The 24,578-nt window shown below is 46.5% G+C and overlaps 1 protein-coding gene across 15 annotated transcripts in view; it reads right to left on the bottom strand.

The window, feature by feature from the left end:
• ARHGEF3 (Rho guanine nucleotide exchange factor 3) overlaps positions 1-24,578 on the bottom strand; it is a 353,777-nt gene that overhangs the window by 50,889 nt on the left and 278,310 nt on the right. Inside the window, exon 1 of one of the 15 annotated variants that reach the window (XM_003410049.4) lies at positions 18,863-19,095. The exons of the other annotated variants lie outside the window; for them this stretch is intronic. Coding sequence (XP_003410097.2) covers positions 18,863-18,958 — 96 coding nt within the window. The 5' untranslated portion in view covers positions 18,959-19,095. Of the gene's footprint in view, positions 1-18,862; positions 19,096-24,578 lie in introns of those variants that run through there. 15 annotated transcript variants of the gene reach the window in all.

The following is a 24,578-nucleotide window of genomic DNA, read 5'->3' as shown; positions in this document are numbered from 1 at the left end:
CCTTTAAAAGAAAAAAAAATGCTGTTTTTGCTAATGGGGAACAAGGAGGCTCTGCATAAATAAAATCCACAGAACATCCCAAATTAGTTCAGTCTCATGTCCTGAGCCGGAGACGGGCTGTCAGACTGCACGGTTGAGCTTCCAACAATTTCTCTCGCTTGGAGTGCTGAAAAGCAGAGATGACGGAGCTGTAAATTCACAAATTAAACCATCAACTCTTGGCTGGGGTTGTAAAACTAAACACGTTAAGGCTGGAGAGATTATATATATTCCCTATAGATCACGATTGGCCTTTGCCCGAGCCAGAGGCATCGCCTACAGCATCTGGGCCAAAGTTGGCCTGTGAGGTGGTTACCTTCAGGGGAGCCTGGGTTAAGGGGGAGACAAAACCAAAACCAAACCAGCCACCGTTGAGTTGATTCCAATTCATGGTGACCCCGTGTGTTTCGGAGTGGAACTGTGCTCCGCAGGGTTTTCAATGGCTGTTATCTTTTGGAAGTAGATCTTCCCAGGCGCCTCTGAGTGGATTCGAACGGCTAACCTTTCAGTTAGTAGCCGAGTGCTTAACTGTATGTGCCACCCAGGGAAGAGGGAGACATCAGGGGGAATCTGACAATGTTGGCATGAGCCACTGAATGCATGCTCAGAGACCCTGCCCCAAACACAGCTTCCCGTAAAATGCAAATAAAAAAAACCGGGATTGAAAGAAGTCACACTGTATGACAATTTCTGTGGTCCTCTTGGCCTCCCCTGCTTCAAGTTCAAACACATGATAGCAAAACACTATAAATCTCTAGTGTTCATATAAACTGGATGGCAAAGTGAAGGAAAGGTGTGGGCAGGAGGCAAGCGAGATGGATTTCATCCAGTATACCTTGGAGAAGCAATTAATTTTACTACTCACTCTGAGAGAGCTAACATTCAGGACCTAATATTTTGTTTCTGAGGAAGAGGCTCAAACAAATTGTTACCTTTATTCTTCTCATTGTCATTGAAAATATATTTTTGCCCCACATTGGAAAAGTAACCTGTCCTACTTGTCTGCCATGGGAAAGTTCATTTTTGCTGAATGAAGCTTTATGGCTGGGAGGAAAAAAAGAGCCTTGGGAAATAATTCAGTAAAATATGGGACTCGCTGAGATCTGAAGCAGGCGCGGCCTAGGTTACGGACATAATGTCTTAGAGGTGCCAGTAAAATAAAACAGAACCACTGTTTCAGACACTGTATTTTTGGCTAAGGCTTCTCTCTCCTCAATTACTTTCAAAGTTATTCGTTTTAGCCAACGTTATAAGGATAAGTCAACATTTGTCCTGGCAGCAAGCCCAAATATGTTATTTTATTAGTCTGCTACTGGTTAAATTGGCCAAAATTAGACACATCTGATAAATAGCCCTAAAATACTGTAGTTTAGTAGAAAACCACGTTCAAGTTCTCTTACTCAGGATCTTACTATTACTTAGCCTTGGGCAGAGAGAGAAATGCACACCCACACCCCGGATAATTTCCTTTTAGCAAACGCCAGCCCATAGCCTGAAACTCATTTCAGTCATGCCCGGACATGGAGCTTCAGAGAAAGAGGAAGCCAAATATTTTGCTCTTTCTCTGTGGTCCTTGGCTCTACCTCTGCCTTTGGAACTCAAGGCAAAGCTCGTACTCTATGGAGGCAGAAAGAGCCACATGCTCACAGCTGAAGCACTTCAAGAGTTTGACCTCCTGAAAAAATATGAGGGCTGCCAGTGAAATCATGTCTCCATGCCCCTTAGGGGAGGCCTGGTTTTGGGCCCAGAAGACATTTCCTCGTGATTAGATTTAGGGCATGTATTTTTGGCAAGAACGCTGCAGAAGTGATGTGCCTCCCCTGCCACACCCATCCCCAGGTCTGGAAAATGGGGCCACAGTTGGACGTATCTGTCTAGATGATGCCATAAGGTACCTGGAGGTGGAGGTGACAGCCTGGCCACAGCCACAGGGCCCGGAGCAAGGCCTCTGTGGCTTTAGAGTTTCACACTCTGTCATTTCCTACTGACTTCTTGGAAATCTTTGGGTGGGAAATAAGTTCTGCATTTGTTTAAGTCAGCAAAAGGGATTCCCTGGCTCTCCCTTAGGCCAGGTTGAAGGAAAGGAGGAGAAAGATGCCACTGGGAATTCCATCCTGCTCCAGGGTTCAGGAAGCTGGTGTGTAGAGGCCTGAAGGGCACTGTAAAGCTGTTTGCTGGGGCTCCCCCGGAGCTTAGGAATAAGCAAAAGCCTCTGCAGCAAGTGACCAAGTTCTTATCACACTGGCCCAAAGAATGCATCAATTCTTTGCAGAGTCTAAGGATAAAATATGAGCCAACCCTTCTAGCCAGAGTGCGACGTGCTGATGACCTCTGGCCCAACCTCCAAAGGCTTGGTTCCCTCCACTGTGAAGTGAGCATGATGATTCTACCTTCTCAGAGGGCAGCTGTGAGGATCATATGAGATCATGTGTATAAGTGCTTGGCACAGGACCTGCCCGTAGGAAGCCCCCAGTATATATCAGATTATTATCCTACTTTTTTTCTTATAAACATTAGAAGTGTTCTATATACATATTTAAAAAAAATTTCTGGTGAAAATATACCCAACTAAACATATACCACTTCAATAATTTCTACATGTACAATTCAGTGACACTGGTTACATTCTTCAAGTGGTACCACCTTTCTTGACAACCTTTTCCAAACTATTTCACTTTCATTTACAAAAACTTGGAAACCCTGCTGGTGCAGTGGTTAAGAGCTACGGCTGCTAACCAAAAGGTCAGCAGTTCAAATGTACCAGGCGCTCCTTGGAAACCCTATGGGTCAGTTCTACTGTCCTATAGGGTCGCTATGTGTTGGAATTGACTCCACAGCAACGGGTTTGGTTTTCACCTAAACTCATCATCCTCTTAAGCTTCTCATCTATCCTTTTGAGTTGTTGTCGATTTGATCACCTATAGATAATTCTTTCAAAGAGTATAATGTTTAATGCAGACATTCTTTTCTAATTAGGGTAGACTACTATTTTTTTCCAAAGATGACTTCAGGGGATAGTTTCGGTTCAAGGTTTAAAGGTTTCCGCAGAGTAATAGTTTGGAGTGGGGGGTCATCTGGCCTCAATGGCTCCAGAAATTCTGGATTGCATAAGAATTTGAAATTCTGTTCCTCGTTTTCCTCCTTTTGATCAGAAGTCTTCTATAGAATCTTTGATCTAAATGTTCAGTAATGGTAACCAGGCACCATCTACTACTTCTGGTCTCATGACAAGGGAGGTAGCTGTTCAAGGAAGTGATTGGACACATATTCCATTTCCCCCACCGATTCCTGAGTTCCTTTTTCCTCTGGTGCTTCCAGCAAATAGAGAACAATTGTTGTACCTTGGATGGCCACTCGCAATATTGCCCGAAATTCTGATGTCCAGGGAGACATATGGTCTTCCTCCCAGCCTGCTCTCCTGCCCTCCTCCATTCCCTGCAGCACTGGATTTCACCCCAGGCCTCTCAGGGAAGAAGCCAGAGCCCCATGCCACCTTCACAATCCCATCACTGACCCTCTGGCCACTGAAGTCTCCAGCTGCCAAGAGACCACATATTTTGATTCCACATTCCTCCCTTCCGTTTCTTCCTGTAGCTTTATCAACTGTTTAGTCAAGCTCTGGCTGGAGAAAGCAAAGCTGGGAGTGGCTTCGCAGAATTCAAGGCTGTAAGGAAACCTTGGTGGCATGGTGGTTAAGTGCTACGGCTGCTAACCAAAGGGTTGGTAGTTCGAATCCGCCAGGCGCTCCTTGGAAACTCTATGGGGGCAGTTCCACCCTGTCCTATAGGGTCGCTATGAGTCGGAATCGACTCGACGGCACTGGGTTTTGGGTATCTAAACATCAGTCATAAAATCCCAAGATAAGGCCCTGAGGTGGAGGAGAGAGCTCCGAGTAGATAGATCCTGGGATCTGCATCCACCCTGCCCAATGCTGCTGAATTATGGGCTAGAAGAGTTAGTCTCCTCTCTTGCCAGATCCCAGTGCTGTCTGGGGTTAGGCAATGATAGGAACTCCAGGCACACACCCAAGTTTGACGAGTGAGGTGGAGTCTCAGGCAAAAATAAAGGGTTACCTTTGGCTTCCAGAAAGGACCTCACAGCCCCACAGACATGTCCTCTCTCTCTCATCCACCTGAAATTCCTTGATGCTCAGCATTACCTTAGCTTCCCAGAAGAAAAAAAAGCACAGAGATGAAAAGGGACATGGAGATCTTAATCTCAGTGTCCTAAAGAAAGGACGGACTGTTCCAGCTGAATCTGGGATGATCGAACACGTCTCAGGCAAGTGAAGCTGACAGCCAAGTCTGCCATCTGACTGAACACTAGGCTGGGGAGCAGGGATCTCAATCGCCTGCTGCGTAAAACCTACGGCAATATCCAACCAAGGGCACCGGTTCGGCAGGAGGATAAGACAGGTCCCTTCTCTTGCTGCCCAGCCAGCTTCTGTATTTGACAAGGACAGTGATTTTACACAGGCAAGTCTTACAGAGATGTGACCGCCAGAAAGAAATACAAAATACATTTGTGATACTCCCTGTTAACCCCCAGCTGTCTCCCCTAGCATAACTTATCTCTCCCATCACTTGGTCCACGTGGATCCTCAACAGCACACGCCTGTACTCAGAACCAGGGAGTGCCACGCACGGATGTTTGAGAACACCACACTCCCAAATGAAAACAGGACACACCGAGATGACTGTTCAAAGTGGAAAAAACTCACCAGTCACACAGCCACACGGGAATGACTGAATTGGCAATAAAATAAAAATTTTCAGAACTTCCCCATTTTGGCTTTCAGCTGACATCTTACCAACCACTGAGCACTGGTATGCAGGAAAGTAAGGTACAAAACACGCTGTTCAGGAAGCTGTGAGGTAGGTAAACTAGAGTGCGCTCCTATGGCCTTTCTGCTGCCCCTGAACACCCAACTGAGCTGATGAATAGCTTCAGAATGTTATTCTTTGGGTGTGTTCTTTGTCTGCGTGTGTGTGTGTGTGTATGTGTGTGCGCGCGCGCTTTATTCGTTGATACAGTTCTCATTCTGTGGCACATTTTTAGTGACAGGAATTGAAACCTGCCCACTAACCATGGACTTTTCCAAAGGCCCAGAGCAACACTGGCTCTGGCGCTGTACATTTACAACCTTGAAACACAGCGATTATATGTTATTCCTAACTCTCAGCAATTAATATGCAACCAGATGTATCATTATCTTCGGTCTATTAAAATTCAGAAGCCTGTGAATTTGAAAAAGAATGTACCACATGACAAAGAAGGCAAACCGCCTCAGAGACCTAGCTAGGCTCCCCCACATCACTCTCAGCTAATTTCGGTTACAAAGCAGCAACAGGGAAAATGAATAGACAATGGTAGTTGACTTAAAGATGAAGTAAATACAAACCTGTGATTTGGCACTTTGGTTATGTGTGTGTGTGTGTGTGTGTATATATATATATATAAAAGTTGGATTAGCCATAGGAGATTCAATGGAAGAGTGCCAATAAACACTTCCAGAGAAGACATGGGCTATTTTGTGGTATAAGAGAAAAGAAAAACGGTATTTATTCCTGAGGTGAACTCCTCGTGTGGTAGAAGGGATAAAGTTTCCATGTTTTCAGTGTGGGCCATCTACAGAGGGCAGGGATCCTCTAGAGGTCTCCTCGGGGCCTAACCTGGCAAACCAATTTCCCTGGAAAAGGCTCCCAGAGCACCCCGAGGTCAGGAAGGGGTGCCAGCTCATTTACAGTCCAGGCTCTCCCTCCTTCTGCCACCCCCCCCCCATTTAGGAATCAGGCACCAGGTCGCCCCTAAGCTTACAAAGCAGGGCTGTGCAGAGGATGGCAGGGGCTGACCCTGCAAAGCCAGAATGAACTGCTGTTAAATAAATTACATGCTGCCAAGGCCCCTACCTACTCACACAATCTAGCAATTTTCTAGAAACAGAAATCTTCCCACACCTGAGCCAGGTGTGACTCTTCTCTGTGAGTCCACCGGCAAGAGAAAGAAGGGTATCTGTGGACAGTGGGGCGCTCCTAGCAGACGGGAGGAGGTGGCACCCTGGCCACAGAGCCCCCCCCCCAGGCCAGGTGCTGACACACAGGCATCACCCATCCCACACGGCAGCCCCACAGCCCTGCGTTACAGAAGAGATACCTGGCCTTCAGAGATGTGAAATGCCTGGCTCCAGCTCACACCCAGTGACTGTCAGAGCTGAGATTTGCATTCAGATCTACCTGACTTGAGTCTTCCCAGCCTCTCCTTACAATAACAACGTACAGCAGTAATACTGAAGGTGATCTTGTGCCAGACCGTGCCAAAATGCCCTGTGCATTATTCCTGTAACTTCTCATAAGTCAGTGCTATTAATGCACCCATTTCACAAAGCTGGCAACTGAGGCTCAGAGGGGTTAGGAACCTCATTCGAGGTCACAGAGCCAGCTGTAAGTGGCAGAGCCAGGACTGAGCTCACGAATGCTTCTCAGCAAGGCCTGGGTTCTTAACCACAGCACTGCTAGCTTTACCTAAACTGGGTGGGCACCCTAAAGGAACCTCTGCCTGTGGAGGCAGAAGGGAGGTGAAGACACGCAGGGCACTGTTCATTCAAACCCTGTGACTCTGGAACCAGCAGCCCCTCCTGGTTTCCTCCCTCAGCATCTTAGAGTGCCAGCCAGGTGTGCAGGTGCCCTGCTTGTGTGGCCCCAGCAGACACTGCCCTCTGCTAAAGGCACACCTGTGGACCGGTGCGACAGCACGTATACATCCAACAGGGGCTCAGTGAATGGCCAAGGAACACTGTTCCCCACCTTGTCTCCCTTGCCTGTCATACCCTGCCCTCCACGATGCTGGCCTGAGAAAATAAAGTTATACACAGTGATAGATGGCTCCCTCCTGCTACCTCTGGCAAGGTCCTTCAGGGGAAACACACCGATGCCTCCCTGAGGGGCAGAGGAGAGGTACCGGGGTCTGCAGCCTGCTCGGCCCCGACCTCTGACAATCCTGAGCTTCCAGCCGGGTGCACCTACCTCCTCAGACTAACAGACCTTAACAGCATCAGAAGACAGCCCGAAGGTCAGAGACCCAGCAGTCACACTTGCCTTTGTAACCCCCAGGGCCCAGCACCCAGGCAGTGCTCAGGAAAGGTTGGGTGACAATACATTCACATACGTAACTCAATACAGACATTTGGGGTACATACATACACACATACCCCAATATGTACAGATGTGTAACAATATTTATGTCAATGTGTGGACTGGAAGGACTATTAACACCAGTTACTGGGCAGATAGGTTGATAAGTGATTGGGCGATTTCTATTTTTCTCTTTATACTTTTCAGTATTTTCTAAGTTTTCTCCAAATAAACAAGTACCAGTTCTAAGATCACAAAAAAAAAGAATATTAACAATGGTGAACTGGCCCCCAGGGTCCTGTCAAACTCTCCTGCCCCATCTGGCACCCACCCTCCTCATTCTCTGCTCTGGCAGCACCAGCCTCTTGATACCCCATGGTCCTTCCCGCCACAGGGCCTTTAAACATACTGCTCCTGCTGCTGCATGCTCTTCTTTCTTGGTTAATGCCTACTTTTCTTTTCAAGCTAGGTTCCGTCACTGCTTCCTCTGAGAAACCTCCCCTGAGCTCTGGGATGAGGCCAAAGCCCCTCTGACACTCTTGCAGCAACACCCGTCTCCTTCACAACACTCACCCCCAATGTGATTTTTATTACGTTCTATGTGCGATGCTTTGATTACTATCTATTGATCCTGATCTCCCCTACAGGACTGTAAGTCCCACAAGGAACAGAGCAGTGGGTTTTTCTTTTTCTGAAGGGGAGGGAGGCTGTACTCTATTATACTTTCAGCACCTAGTGGCATTCTTGGCATATTGTAGGCACTCAAAGAATATCTGTAGAATGAAATGAATAAAGTGATAATGCTAATGAACAGTAACACTGATATGGAATGGGCCCTGTTGTGTTTTGCACATATTGGTCCATTTAATCCCCAAACAACCCTATGAGGTAGGTACTACCATTTAATCCCACAACAACCCTGTGAGGGAGGTACTACTATTATCTCTTTTAGAGATGGGGTAACTGAGGCAGTAAGAAGTTCGGTAACTTGCTTCAGATCACACGGCTAATAAACGCCAGAGCCGGGATAGGAACCAAGCAGCCTGGCTGCAGAGCTTATACTATTAACCATCACACTGTACTGCCTTGGAACTGGATTTTGTCGGTATTAACAGTAATAGGTGTTGTTTGACATGGTAAGTGGGGGGAAGCAGGACACGCCCTCCTCTGCCCACAGTCCTTGCCAAGGGATGTATCAGACTCTCCAGAAGGGCAAAGGGTGTTCTTTCAAACAGCACCTGCAGTTCCTCCACTGTGCGTTCCCTTGCTGCCCCCAACTCCATCTTGCCAGCCGCCCCGATGGGACTGCCTACTTCCCGAGCCCCTTTCCCTAGGCTGACAATCACCACATCACTGCCTGTCATCTATGGGCATATGTTAGGCTAGAGAAATGTTTGCCAATGATTTAGCCAAACTCAAGAACAAGTTCCTTGCAGGCAAAAAGCCTGTCTTTTCTTTTTAACTCTGGGGAAAATGATCTAAAGAATCAGGTCTCCATAAATTATCTACTGACAGTCAAAGGGCGCTAAGGGTCATCTCTCATCCGGCCAACTCTTCGCCAACATGCACTCATCCTGCTACCGAGTTTTCCCACATTTCTGACAAAGGATCTACTCATAACAAAAGCACCCGGCAAACAAACAAGGCGTGAAAAACTCCCAAAAGAACTTAATCCATCCTCATCTGCTCACCCTGGGCCTGGGACTGCGGCGGGAGCTTGGTTAAGGTTCCCAGGTGCTGGGTATCAGACAGGTGCCTACCTCAGGGACGACATGTCAGTGGCCATGGTGCTCTCTACCAAGAGCTCCCATAACACCTCCTGTTTGGAAGTCATTCTGGGACAAAAAGAAAACCACACTAGATTTTTTTCCTTCTACCTGCAGGGATGAATGTGAAGCTTGCCAGTGTGCTCTGAAATATCTTTTGTTTTTTTAAAAAAAAATAGTGCCCAGTGCCAACCTGGATTTCTGGGAAACATCCCCATACTGGGTGGGTGTTTTCTACAAAGGCAACAGTGACCTCAGAGTGGACCCTTTGATGGGGGTAACCATCCACAGCTCCTACTCAACCGATCTTCATTGAGAAGAGTACTGATGACTCTGTACTGAGGACGACCCGGTGAGCACCTGCTCAGTGGACACCCCATGCATGCACTGCCCCATTTAATCTTCATATTTCCCAAGGAAATTCTCATTTTACAGATGACAAAACTGAGGCTCAAGAGTGTTAAGTCACCAGTCTAAGGTCTCTTGGCTAACAAGTGGCCAAGATGATTTTGAAGATTCAAACTCAGCCCAGTCAGGCCTCAAATCCAAATTCCTAACCACTACACTCCACGGATGCCCCAAATTAAAGTGTGATCTTCCCCCAATCCTTCCTCCAGGATGAAGGAAAAGATGGTGGGTTACGTGATTTCAGGGGAACTTTGGAACTTCCTTTGAAACTCTGAAAAGACAAAAAAATTTTTCTTCTTAGAACAGGAATTCAGTTTTGTTCTTTAATTGGCCAACATCTAATTCAGAATTATTTTCTATGACACATCAAAGCCGATTTTTTATATGCTGAAGCGTTTTAATATATGAAATCTAGGTTTTAGGCTCAAAGCCCACATTTCAAGCTTAGTTTTCAAGTGGCTGTGCCCAAACTTGGTAACTTAACACTTAGAGACATTCACCCCACAAGAGCCCTGGGAACACGCCTACTACACTGTTTCCAAACTCATAGTCCACCATGACGGTTTTTTGCCATATGCAAATATCACCGAAGCTATTATGTACTTAATGTTTCCTTCAATTACTCACTTTTTCACTTAAATAACTTATTGCACAAATAAACCCTCTGTCACTGGGATACATACACTATCACCTGCCATAAAAGGAACTAACTTTAAAAACGTACCCTATTGTTAAATTCTTGTTAGGTACTTTGCCTGTCTGAAGCTTCCAAGCCTAAAGCCTGAACTTTGTTAGAAAGGGAATAAATTCGCAAGAACTCTGTTAAAAAGGGAATTAGCAAGACATAAAAAAAAAAAAAAAATTGTTAAAAAGGGAATTAGCAAGACATAGAGGTGTTAAAAGACACGCTAGCTCCAAACTGAGACCTTCTCCTTGACGTAATGAGAAGGGTCAAAAGAGAATTGGTAAGGGAGAGTGATTCAAAATTAGTTTGTGTCTTGTTCCTGTTATCATCTGAGCTACCACAAGTGGTATGAAAACCATCTTCTCGGAAATAATGATCTAATCTAGTCCTCTCATTCCAGAAGCCAAGACTGAGGTCCACAGAACCTGTGCCAATTTGTCCCCTGTGCCCAGCTGGTAAGGAAAAAAAAAAAAAAACTAGCTTAGAAATAAATGCTGCTGAAGAAAGCAAACTCCCGTTCCTTGATGCAGATGCCAGAACAAAGCTCACTCTCCCAGGCCCTGAGAGCCTGGGCATAAAGCACTCAGAGACTACCAAGAGAAGAAGGGTGCCTTTTCTGATGTTCTCTTCTTCAAGCTCTCAGTAAGTCGTCAGTAAATGGCTGAGGTGGAAGGAGGTGGCAGCAACTCTTCACCGTGTATCTGTGGCTTACACTCAAGCTACCATCAATTTTTCTCTTTTCTGATATATTCTGTTCTTTATTTCCTTTTCACTGCTGCGGTTTCAGACTTCCTCTGTGAGATCATACCCAGAGGCACCCATGGCAATCACCAATAAATAAGCAGGATGGCTGAGGTGGTGTGAGAAAATGAACCAAGACCACCAGAACCTCACAGGATACTGACGAGCCACGTCCCCTCCCCCACCTGTGTGAAGTCAAAAAATTAACACTTGTCTTCACCAGTGACCTGCAATTATCTTCTCTGTCTTTGCCTGGGGTCATTCTTGACAGCCCCGAGTCACTTAGTCACTTGGGGATCATGAAATGTTAGCGTCTCACTGTGAGATAGCACAATTGAGAAGGGAGCTTCTACCGACTGTTTCAGGGCCAGAATATGCACACAGCCCTCCTCGGCCCTCAGGCCCATCTCTTTCAGCTCACTCCTTTGTTCTCTTTTTCTGTCTGTGACTTCTTCCTCCAGGAAGACCCCAAACTTCCAAATCTGACATCTGGTAGTACCCGTTAAGCACTTACCTTTATCTATTTTTCAAGGTCCTGACACAGGCTCTCAGTTTTATTTAATCCAGTGAGGTTAACAAATTCTAGTGGTATCTACGGAAGCAGTATCCTGGGGAAATACTGTATTTCTCCTGGCCATTTAATTATTACCTCTGCTGCGAACACCATCTGCAGAGCTTCAGAAGGCTGTCATTTTAACGTGCATCAACTACATGTATAGGAGTGAGTGTCTATCCATTTTTTGTGGGCTTTGTGTCTAATCTAACAGCAATCTCATATCAAATATAAAGTGCTGCCTGCGGCTGGGTCTCCTGGAGCTCAGGCCAAGGGAAGGGCCACTGCTTCATTGGCCCCCAAACAGGGTCACTGGGGGCAGTGTTCTGGCTAATTCTAATAAGGGTTGTTTTGAACACCTCCTAAGGACTCCAGAATAGACTGCACCACATACAACCAACCCCATTTAGAACGGGCTGGCTTAAGTTTAAACTGTGGAGGGCCAAGAGGTCAAGGCTCTGCCTCCTTATCTGTTTGAATCTGTTTCCTCAGCTGACAAGAGGACTGCCCTTGCCTTGTCCAGTTCCCTCAGCTGGTGCCAGGTTCAAAGAAGACAGTGCATGTGGAAAGAATCAACTGCTACTTAACAAAGGGTGGTATTGCTATGGACTTATTGAGCCCAATGAGAAAGGGAAGGGGTGGCCTGATTGAAAAACCCCTTCCCCACTTCTCTATAACCCATGTGCATACACATATACTCAAATTGTTTACATGGTATATATAATTACACAACCTTTTTCCTCTTTTTTTTTTTTTCTTCAGGGACACTAGGATATTTCTGTCTGTAATGTCTGCAAATCATGCCACTGACCTTTGTGCGAGAGGCCATGGTACAATGGACCCCTATTACAGCATCATTCCCCTTTTACAGGACAGAGAGGTTGTTGGGTTTTCTGTTATAAATAACTAGGAAAGGATGCTAGGCTAGAATCAGACGACTGGACTTCGAGCTCCAGCTAAGCCATGCTGGGCAAATCACTGAACCCCTCTGATCCTTGGTATCCTCATCTTTAAAATGAAGATAATTATACTTGGGTCTTGAGGCAAACAATATAAAAGTACTTCGAAATATATAAAATGCACAAACATACTGCATGATCGTTATTGCAAATAATGTTATTATGAACATCTTTGGATACATAGCTTTTTCTCCTAAGACGTGGAATACCGCGTCCAAAGAATTGAACTTTTTATATATACAAAACCTTTAATATACACTGACAAGTTCTCTCATTCCACACAAAAGTGCATTATTTCCCTGAAAGAGCCCCAGCACGGGATTTTATCACGTCTTTAAAACATTTGTGACTTCAGCTGGGTATAAAACAGCCCCTCGTTATTATTATATTACATTATTGTTTATCTTTTTCATTTCTATAACTCCTATTAGAGTGAACATTTAAAATCATGTTTACTTTTCATAGTTCCTTGTGTGTGAACTGCCTACTAGTGTCCTTTGTTCATTGGTCAACAGATGTCTTGCGGCGTTCTTTTACATATGTATACGTTATTTATATGAAAAAGACATTTATCTTTAGCCTGTCACCTTTACTTTAAACATATTTTTTGATGTATTAGTCTATTTATCTCGTCTAAGGAAGCACATTAAACGGAAACAGAACCCTGTGTGTTGATTCAGCATCACACAGTGTCTTTGGGCTGATCAACACTCAAGATTTCCAGGCATACTGAACAGGTCCAACAGAAACAAGTAAGGAAGGGAAAGAGACTAGGATTATGCCACATTTGGAGACATCAAAGGAACCAGTAACATTTAGCCAGGAGAAAAGCACATAAGGAAGCGTGCACGTGTGTGTGCATGTTTGTGTGTACATGTATGTGTGGAGTGGAAGCAGGTGAGCAGAGAGAAGTTTTCAAATATTTAAGGGGATAACACACGAGAAAGCATTACTACATAATATGTTGTTGCTAGGTGCCATCGAGTCAGCCCCCAACTCGTGGTGACCCCAAGCATAACAGAATGAAACGTTGCCCGGTCCTGGGTCATCCCCATGATCAGCTGCAGACTGGACTGTTGTGATCCGCAGGGTTTTCACTGGCTAATTTCTGGAAGTAGATCACCTAGTCTATCTTAGTCCGGAAGCTCTGCTGAAACCTGCTCAGCATCACAGTAACATACAAGCCTCCACTGAGAGATGGGTGGTGGCTGTGCATGAGGTGCACTGGCTAGGAATCAAACCTGGGTCTCCCATGGGGGACAGTGAGAATTCTAACACTGAACTACCAATGCCCCACTACATAATATAGAGCTCCAGAAAGCAATGTTAAAATTAAGAAAGGATTTTTCTCATGATTCACACTGAACAAAGAGGGAGCGTATGGCCCTAGAAGGGAGTAAGCAGTCTGTCACTGGAGGTGCTGAAGCAGAGATGGAACGGGTCCAGCACTGCATGAGAACTGGGCTACATGTTCCAAGGGGCCTTTCCCGCTGAGGTTCTCGGATGCAGTCACCCTGGGTCACTTCCTGGAGGTTAGTTTTGTTTGTTTCCTAAATCCCTGGAAAAAAAACAATACAAAACCTGTTTGCTATTCCTTTTCCCCTCATCCTAAGAGCCAAAAAAAAAGCCCAATAAATTTACCGTTAGGGTTCTTGGCTCAACACTAACAATGAGGGCTGCCCTCCTGCAAAAGGCCACAACAGCCGAGACATGGAAGGTCTAGGCACAAGTGCTTCTAGACTTCAAAAGAACCACTCCCTGCCAGTCGAAGGTACAAAAGCTTTTTCTGAGTAACTTGTGACATAGCCTCTCCTAAGCTAATAAAAAAAAAAAAGCTAATAACCGGTGCCAATTTCTAAAAACAAAATGGAAGGCATTAGAAGCCGCTGGCCTTCACCCCTGACAGTCCACCCCAGGAGCCTGCACAAGAATAAACTGCAGTGCAATCACAGCAATTTCCTCGTTTCGTGTGTGACCTGTACCCATTACCAACGCTGACAAATTACGGAAGGGAACTGCATGCATACATCACAAACGAAGTCGCCCCTCCAGATACACACACACCATTAATAACAATTAAATGTGCACAGGGTTTTGCAAAATTAGGATCTGATCAGTAATTTATTTTCATTCAGTTCTTAAGAAAACAGTGGCACAGGTCCAGGATTTTACAGGCAATCACAGGGCATCTTGAAAAAAAAGGACACAATTTGCCAATATCCAGATGGTAGTCAGGGCCTTCCAGTTACTGGTTTACGTGAAAGGCGGGTGGATAATGTAGATAAGCAAAATGACTAATCGTAGAAGTAACAGTGTCACCTTCACAGAGCTGAGCACGCAGAATTCTGCCAAAGACCAGCTGCTTGGTCTTAAGAAACAGAAAATGGAAGTTACCAAAACCCTCCCCAACGAGGGCTTGCCAGCCCCACTCCTGTGGGTCGCAGCCACACTCTATGAAGTGGGCTGCCAAAAGCATTGACGAATGTGGGAGGGGAGGGGTCTTCCATGTAGACATCAGGAAAAACTGGGCCTTCGACAGGCAATTTGCTTGGGTGGTTGGGTTCATTCTTGATGTGTTATGTGGTGAGGAGACCAGTGATTTAGTCATTCAGGAGCAATATGATGTGGTTGGAAAAGTACAGACTTCAGGGGCAGACTGGGGTGTGAGTCTTGGCTCCTTCACCCAGTAGCTCAGCCATCCTTGGGAGGCCACTACTCTGCTCTGAGCTTCAGTTTCTTCTACAAAACCACCAGCTGCCCTTGAGTCAACGTTGACTCATGGCAGCCGCATGTGTTTCAGAGATCTGCTCCCTAAGGTTTTCAATGGCTATAACCTTACAGAAGTAGATCGCCAAGTCTTTCTTCTGAGGTACCTCCGGATGGACTTGAACCTCCAACTTTTGGGTTTATTAGCTAAGAGTGTTAGCCATTTGCAATACCCAGGAACTCCTCTTACAGAAAAAGCGACCATAATTAAGAAGTTTTTTGGAGATGCAGAGACCCTGATCTTGACGATGAGATGATGATACTTATGGAGCACTTTCCACCCCATTGTGCTAAGCACTGCACATCAATCAACTCATCTGAGTCTTGTTTCTGTCCAAAGAGGAATAACTGTCATCATCCCCATTTTACCACGAGGAAACTGAGGCTCAGAGAGGCACAGAAGCTTGTCCAAGGGCATACCACTAGCCAGGTAGTGGAAACGGCACTGGGACCCAGGCAGCGTTATTCCAGACTTGATGCCCTGAACAGCCTCAAACATACATGTATAAAGTCAACCTACTTTCCTCTAATAAAAATGTTCCTAGTTCACGTGCATCCTGGAGACCCAAGATCACAATGACACCTTTCCATGTGAAAAAGCCTCAGAATCACAGCTGGACAACCATAACCAGCCCAAAAATCTTAAAACCATCTCACCAGGATCTGGCATCCTTGGCCAGTCTATCTATTCACCTGAGCCTGCTTTCATTAGATGCAAACCTCACCACAGGGAAATAGTGATTTAACTGACAATCGGCACAGTTCATTAGAGCTAACAACTCTCTCCTTTTACTGACTTGGTCAGCTGTTCAGAGTAACTAACCTGCCTTGAAGACCAGCCCCTTCAGGCAGGGGGTGGGGGGTGGGTGGGGGCAGACATCTGATAAATATGAAAACAAAGATAACTCAGCAAAGCAACATCAGCAATCAGAAGAAATAAGCTGAACAATACTCACATGATCCCATCTTTCTCTGTGAAAGTCCAGAGCCATGGACTAAGCTCCTTAAATTTCACAGTTAATGATTAGATCCGGAAGGATCTGGCTGGTTATGGGTATTAAAATTAAACATTTGCAACCCAACCCACACATCCACGTCATAAGAAATACCAGATTAAGAAGCAATATTATATTAATATCATAATCCACGTAGAATATTTTTAAATGTTTAAAATATATCATTTTTTTTTCCACCGGAGAGTATCATTGAAATAAAAAAAATTTACAAAGCACTTACATTAAAACCTCTAGCAGAGACTTCGGTATCTTTTGCTTTTAAGAGGATGTATATTTTTGCAATTTTTACTCAAGTGTATGGTCAAATGTACACTAGCGGCAACCTCCCCACCCCAAGCCTTTCCCTAAGTGGTCTTCCCCAGCACACGTGCTGCAAAGACAGGAACGAATGCTACAGGGCCCATGCAGTGCTGCAACGTGACCACTGACCTCCCTACAGCAAACTCTGCAGGAATAGCCATCATACGTGGAAACAGCACAGGTGCTTTGCTGCAACCGCCTTGTGAAGGCGATGAATCCTACCTACTTCCTTGGAAAGGCCTTTGAATAGGCCAGCTTTTCTTTATATTATTACTATTCGCTACTTAGAAAATGATCAATCTTAAAAAAAAAAAGTTCCTTTTGAAGGAACAGTCAATGCCTAGTTTATAAACAATTATATAATCATGTTTTTCCCAAGACAGACTAAGGAATGCTGTAGTTTTTTAAACATTTACAAATACTGCTGACACCTACTGGTCAAAAATATATGTGAGTTAACTAATGGAGAAGCGAGGCTCACAAGGGTTGGCTGCCTTTTGCACTGATAAAGGAACCAGAAAACTCCCCCCTAAACTCACTTAAGTTTCTTTTTCCAACTTTGCCTATCTCCATGATCCAGAAGTGATATGCCGGATCAGCGAAGCTAGCAGATGTACGGGACTGGACACCTCTGCCCCAAGGTATTAAAAAAAAAAAATAATAGGGCATAAGAAATACTTCTACTCCGATTTAAACATTTAGTAATATAAAAAAAGCTCAATGGTGATACCTGAAAATATTTACCAACTATTTCCAAACTCGTCCCTCCCCCATCCTTATTCCCAGATATTCCCCATAAAAGAAAAAAACAAATCACAATTTATAATCTGGAGCCAGGTACTAAGAGAGCTCATAACCGACGTTGGTATTTTTTCTTTCAACACATTTCTGAGGTACAGAATACATCTATGTTCTAAGTAGAAGAATAAGACAAAGCAGATGTGTTTACTTAAGCCTTTAGCCAAACTATTGAAATAACACAGGACAAAGTGATAACAGCGAGGGACTGGTTATAGTCCAGAGCTATCTTCATATTCCTTTCTTTTACCCATTTCGATTTATTAATTAAACTTGGTTATGCTTTGCTTCCTTCCAAAAGGACCTTCAAGGCACCAACCTCACCGCTCCTGCACTCACTTAAATTATGAAGTTCCACTGAAAACATCATTATCACCATTCCAAGCCTGATCCACCTAAATTCATGCAGGTATTGTCCTGCCAGGACTTAAATAAGGGTCCAAATGCCTCTCGGGCCATCACACTTCCACAGCTGCTCGGAACAAAAATTCTTTGTGAAAATCTACAACTGAGCTGGGGTATGGGGTGGGGGTGAGGGCGCAAGAAGTAGTTTGCAATCAGCTTACAGAAAGCTGATTACAGCCGGAGACTGTTTGGAGTCCTGTCAGCTTGGAGCAGCTCTTATTAAGAGTCAATGAATCTTTGATGTTGTTCCCCCAAATATATATAATTCAGTAAGCCGAGTGCACACAGCTGAGCAGACCCGAGGGTGGTGAGGGGGATGGGTGGAACCCACGAAAATGCTGACACAAGGCCGGATGCACACCTGCCTCCAGACTTTCCCCGGTGGTGGTGGTTCGGTTCACTGGTGAGGTGGTGGAAAGGGGAGATTTACCAGATAGGCCTACGAGTGGCAATGATGAGCTGGGTCCTGTGGGTGCCACTGAACCTTGACCACAGCAAAGCTTTCACTGTGGTCCAGTGACACCAACTATATTTCCTTAGACCCCGCAGGAAAGAGACACTTTCTACTTAGCTGAGCCCTCCTTTAAGGCCAGTGTGCTCTTTGCCAGAGAAAGAACAGGCAGGAGGAAAAGGCAGACACACACAGGCTGGGAGGATCCCTCACTGCACAGGAGAGTTCTCAGAAGGGATAAATTTCCGGTGTTCCAAGGCAGCTTCCCACCGCCCCACAGAGTTTAATTCATTTTCAGGATCCCTGTGGGAGCCCCTCACATTCCTCATTTAGCCCCAGGGCCCCAGCTAAATGACCCCCACTAGCCACAGGTGACAAGCAGAGGTTCCATGTCCCATCTTCGCTGACAAACAGCTACAAGACCAAGTCTGGCAGGTGAGACATCCTGAGGGGTCCCCAAAAACCTCTCCCTGATCCCCTAAACCGGACAAGAGAAAAAGCAGCCGTTAAAGGGTGGTCTTCCGTGACATCTGGCCCTGTGGCTCCAGGAGGCGCAAGTCCCTCCGTGGGTCTAGACAGATGATGACCAGTCTGGAGCCCTACAGGGTGGATGGCTGCTCCCTGGCCGGAGGAAGAGGGACAGACAGAGGCGGCGGCTCGGGCTTGATCCAAAGAGAACGGGCGGGCAGGAGAGACAGAGAGCGATGGAGACAGGGAGCCACGGGGCCAGTGGGCAATGTACTGGAGGAGGGACACTGGAGACAGAGATACTGGGAGGGAGCCGGGAAATAAGGGATGGAGAGAGACAGGCGGACGCAGAGAGGTCCAGGTGGCGCGCGCCCTACCTCGGCGTCCTTGGCCGGACTGCTGGCCGGGGGTACCTCCAGGCTGCAGTTCGCCCTCTTGACCGTGAGGTAGAAGGGGTAATCCTTGGCCACCATGGCGGCTGCCGGGCCTGCCCTTTGGGATGTCACCGCTGACCCCAGGCGACCACAAAACTCCCAGGCGAAAGGGGGCCCCAGCTCCACGGTGCCTGGCGGCGTCTGCGACGCGGAGACCGACACCCGGCTTCTAGCCCGGCGGAACCCAGCGCCGGCGCTCCGGCTGAACGGCGGGCGGGACCGCGGCCGAGCCCTGCCCAGCGCGGGGAGGGGCTCCGGCTCGGCCCCGCCCGGGTGCGGCCGCGGCACCCAGGTGGGGCCTCGCGGAAGCCGGGGGCGGCCGGGGCGCCCCTCCCTGCAGCCGCCGCTCAGCTCCCGGCCCCGGCGACCGAGCGCGGTTTCGAGGCCACACGGTCCAGTGCCAGCTTCACTCGGGCTCCCTGGCACTCCCTGGGTAGAAGAGTCGGCGGGCAGAGGGGAGGCCGGGGCAAAAGATGGGCCGAGGGAAGGGCATGTAGGGAGAAACGAGCGTTTTAAAGGCCCACTTAAAGGAAAGGTAGCATTCTGTCTTGCCTTATTTCCAGGCCAGTCTCCCCTGCACACATTTTCTTTCTTCTATTTAAATAAGTCATTGCAGTGTAATTGGCCAACAGTAAAGTGCACCCATTTTAACTGTACATACAGTTCTTTGAGTGCTGTCACATGGAAACACTCCCGTGTAACCACCTCCATAATCAGAATTCAGAACATTTCAACCACCCCCAGAAGGTTCCCTCGTGCCTTTTCCCCTGCGCCCATTTTGAAATATGAAGAGGAGGGTAAGAGGCCGCCTGTCACTCAGAAGGGCATTCCGCCTCGCTTTGTGTCAAGCATAAAGGTGCACAGCAACGACGCAGCACTACCGCACCTTTCTGGGTCCCTTCTGAAGAAACGTTTACACTGTTAATGTCCAAGGAAAGAATTAAAAGGTCGTTCACTGTAACCCTGTTTGGGTCAGTAAGAAACTGGAAACAACCTAACACTTAACCCATTGATGGTTGTTGTGTGCCATGGAGTTGATTCTGACTCATAGTGACCATAAAGGACAGGGTAGAACTAGCCCATAAGGTTTCTAAGGAGTGACTGGTGGATTTGAACTGCTGACCTTTGGGTTAGTGGCCTGAGCTCCTAACTGCTATGACACCAGGGTTTCCCCATTGATAGGGGAGTACTTAAATAAACTCTTTTTTTTTTTTTTACCATGGAATACACAAACCCAAAACTCGTTGCCATCCAGTCAATACCAACTCATAGCGACTCTGTAGGAGAGAGTAGAACTGCCCCATAGGGTTTCCAAGGCTGTAATCTTCACAGAATTAGACTGCCACATCCTTCTTCCGCACAGTAGCTGGTGAGTTGAATGACCAACCTTCTGTTTGGGAGCCAAGCGCTTACTCACTGTGCCACCAGGGCTCCATATTCCATAGTACTGTACTTAAAAGGAAACCCTGGTGGTGTAGTGGTTAAGTGCTAAAGCTGCTAACCGAAAGTTCAGCAGTTCGAATCCACCAGGCGCTCCTTGGAAACTCTATGGAGCAGTCTACTGTGTCCTATAGGGTCGCTATGAGTCAGAATCGACTCGACGGCAACAGGTTTTTGGTACTTAAAACAGAGCCTCAGTGGCACAGTGGTGAAGTGCTTGGCTCCTTTTTGGGGGGTAGTATGGAATACTACTCGAAGCCCTGGTGGCACAGTGGTTAAGAGCTATGGCTGCTAAACAAAATTTTGGCAGTTCCAATCTACCAGATGCTCCTTGGAAACCCTATGGGGCAGTTCTACTCTGTCCTGTAGGTCACTATGAGTCGGAATCCTCATGTCGGCAATGGGTGTAGAATACTACTCAGCAGCAGTCAAAACGGAAATGCGCCTCCAAGTATGGCATGCAAGAATCTCCAAGGTACACCGTTACTTAAAAAAAAAAAAAGTTGCAGAATAAGCACAGTACAATACCATTTATGTTAAAAACACATCTACAAAAGGATACCATTCATTTTCTTTAGGGACTTGGATTTAGGTAAATGCATTGCGAACTGTAAAGATCTGCAGCAAATTCTTACAAGTCCGCTTGGGGCTGGGGATGGAAGAGCACTGGGAAAGGACATGTGGAATTAAAGGATTAAAGATGGTGGACAAAGGGGACTTTAAATTTATGGCTAATGTTTTTACATTTTTTACAAGAAAAATATATTCATAAAATATATTCAGGTGTGTTACTTGGGAAATCAGAAATTAATTTTTTTTAATATTAAAATTATCCTTATTTCAAAAGTTATTTCGTAAGCTGCACTGTTGAATTCTCCCCTGCCCCCTCATATCAAAGTCAAGGTTACATCAGATGGTAGTCTGGGGAGACAGTGTCTTTTGTTTTTACTTCTTAGGTATGTGGGAGGTGGAGGGAATGGAGGGGTCTAGTCCTTGTTTCAGGGGTCTCCGCTTCCAGCTGAGGTCAGAACCCAGCAGTTTCTACTTTCCAGGCAGGAAACATCATAATACTCAGCTCTCTGGTCTCAGGTACCAAACCCTTACCCTGGCGCTAAGTCCACCCATCTTCCTACCCAGTTAGTAGTGTAGACAAACTGCCTTAGGAAGCAGGGAGAACCTGGCCCAGTTTAGCCATCTCTCTATTGTCACACATGTAAAAGGAGCTCCTGAATAAGTGGGTTCCAAATGAGTCTGAAGAGAGTATCTGAGGTACTTCCCCTAAATATATACCCTAGAGCATGGAAAAGAAGTGGACAACGAAGAGAAGAGGGGTAGAGAAGGGCCCCTCACACCCACTGAATTATTCTACCCATATTCCTGAACAAAACTTTGTCCTTTTAACCTGAACTGTGGTAGCCCCTAAGCTTGGCCAAGTGGGCGTGGGATAGTGGGGGAGCAAAGGGAGCCTCATTTCCAAGGGCACCTAACCAAAGCAACCCCTGATTAATGCTGCAGCCAAAACAGGGCCAAGAGGTGGTGAAATACGTCACTCGGGGCTCCCCTAGACCCCAAGGTCACTGAGGATCTGAGTAGAAACACCCTAAAGCTGCCCTTCATTCCTTTCTTCTTCCTGCTTGTCTGAACTTTACAGACCCCCTTGCCCCCCATCTCAATGAAATGACTTTGGTCATCAACTTGTTATAGCGAATCTGGAGAGTAATTTCACAAAGATGGGTCTTATGTGGAGGAGGTTAAAAATGTCCCACAAAACTAAATAAATAACCAATCAAACAAAAACAAACAGATGTTCCAAATGTCTAGCTTTTCCAAGCTGCTGTCCCACTCCATCATCTCCAACATCAGCTACTCCTTCTCCCCTCAGTACTCTCCCTCCCATCTTTGCGTTCTGTAATTTGCTGCAACATCTCACAGAACTCAGGAACCATCAAGGAAATGGCTTGCGAGGTTGTGGAGGCTGGCAAGTCCCAAATCCATGGGTTAGGTGTCAAGCTGGAAGCTTCTCCTGACTCACATGGTTGCAGGGGCTGACAAACCCAAATGGGCAGGTCAGACGATAGGCTGCTGGCTGAAGTTCCAAGAACTGGAGGTCAGATGACGATGAGCTGGATGCAGGATCCAGAGCACAATGGTGCTTGCCGGGCCTTGTCTTCTAGTTGGGAAGTATACTTTCAGCACAAGCAGGCAATTTTGATATAAGCCATGTATGTGGTCCCCGAGACTTGTAAAGGTCTTCAAGGGTATTTTTGACCCCGTGTAATTTCCACTTCATGGCCTGACTTCAGAACTTCCCTCAGGTATAGTGTGCTGCTCCGCCATTGGCAGCTTTTGGGTTCTGGCAAATTGCCTAGGACCCCAACCAGGGGTGTCGGTGACCAAAGACTGTCAGAAAGCAGGCTGTCTCTCAGGAGGGTTCCCAAGCACACCCCTGAGGCGGGGGTCACAGTTGTGGGAAGCTGGTCCAACCCCTCAATCCTGCCCACCTGAGCAGCCCCATGAATCCAGTGTTTCCCATCCTGCCTGCATGTGTGTTTATGGGCTTAAGGACAACACTGCTCTAACAGTCAACTTCACTCAAAGCAACAGCACAAAGTGCCTTTCAGATTTCACCTTCTGCACAACCCGTTATAATCCTATAAAACACTTCACAGCTGGGCAGTGTTCCTCACGAGCCAGAAGCCTGGAGACTGGAATAAAGAAAGCTGTTCTGCATTTCCAGGAACTGTGCCAAGCACAGGGCCTGTGGTCTCGCCTGGGCTGAGGTGGGGCTCATTTTTGCTGCTGGCGGAGTGGTAGGCCTCCAAACACCAGCTGGGCCGCCACTGGCAATTAGCTCCTTCCAGACTAGCAGGCAGCTAGGCATGGCTGGAAGACCATCGACCAACTCCTCAAATCCCACTGCCTTAAGTGTGAGCACAGCAGGCCCACACCAAAAAAAAAACCTGACTCATAGTGACCCTACAGGACAGGGTAGAACTGCCTCATAGGGTTTCCAGGGCTGTAAATCTTTAGAGAAGTAGCCTCCCACATCTTTCTCCCACAGAGCAGCTGGTGGGTTCGAACCACTAACTTTTTTTTTTTTTTTTTTATTGTGCTTTAAGTTTACAAACCAAGTCAGTCTCTCATACAAAAACTTATGTACACCTTGCTATATACTCCTAGTTGCTCTCCCTCTAACGAGACAGCACACTCCTTCCCTCCACTCTCTATTTTCATGTCCATTCAGCCAGCTTCTGCCCCCCATCTGCCCTCTTATCTCTTCTCCAGACGGGAGCTGCCTACATAGTCTCATGTGTCCACTTGATTTTCACCAGTATCATTTTCTATCCCATAGTGCAGTCCAATCCCTATCTGAAGAGTTAGCTTTGGGAATGGTTCTTGTCTTGGGCTAACAGAAGGTCTGGGGACCATGACCTTTGGGGTCCTTCTTGTCTCAGTCAGACCATTAAGTCTGGTCTTTTTACAAGAATTTGGGGTCTGCATTCCACTTCTCTCCTGCTCCTGTCAGGGCAGTCATTGGTTGTAGACAGGCACCATCTAGTTCTTCTGTGAACCACTGACCTTTTGGTTAACAGCCAAGCACTTTAACCACTGCGCACCAGGGCTCTTTCAGTAGGCCCAGGTGAGGGTAAAACTTCAGAAGCAAAAGTAGGTGTGACAGTCTTCTCAGCCACTTGGATTATGCTTTGTGCTGTCAGCATCGTACTTAACATCAGGGTTAGTGGGTTCCTTTTTTCTTAAAGGTACATTCGTTCATTCATTCATTCATCAAATAAAGAATGGGTGCTTATTACAGGTCAGCATTCAATTAGCTCCATTTCTCCCCTCCAATTCTCCACCCACTCCTGAACCCCTATGGTGGGCAAGCATTTAATATACACCTGCCCAAAGGATACAGTCGACTTTCAAACATGGCCTTTCAACTGTAACCTCTGCTGTGAGGTGTGTGTTTACAGAAGGAGGCTCACGTGACAGCAGCCAATCCCTCAAAGCCTGGTCTTTGGACACATGAACCTCTGTCTGCTTCCTTGGCAGCTGGAGCCAACCCTTTCACCCCCACTAATCTGACATGGTCATGCAGGTACTTGTTCCAACCCCTCTTCCCTCCCCTTCCATTTAGGTGACATTCCCAGTTACGTCTTGTGACTTCAGTCTTGATGGAGAGGAAGGGCTATTAAAAGCATGAAGAAGTTCTGGCAGT

The sequence above is a fragment of the Loxodonta africana genome, chromosome 22 (assembly GCF_030014295.1).
Source record: "Loxodonta africana isolate mLoxAfr1 chromosome 22, mLoxAfr1.hap2, whole genome shotgun sequence".
Lineage (NCBI taxonomy): Eukaryota > Metazoa > Chordata > Mammalia > Proboscidea > Elephantidae > Loxodonta > Loxodonta africana.
Note: the sequence above shows the minus strand (reverse complement) of the source record. Positions and strands in the feature narration are given on the sequence as shown.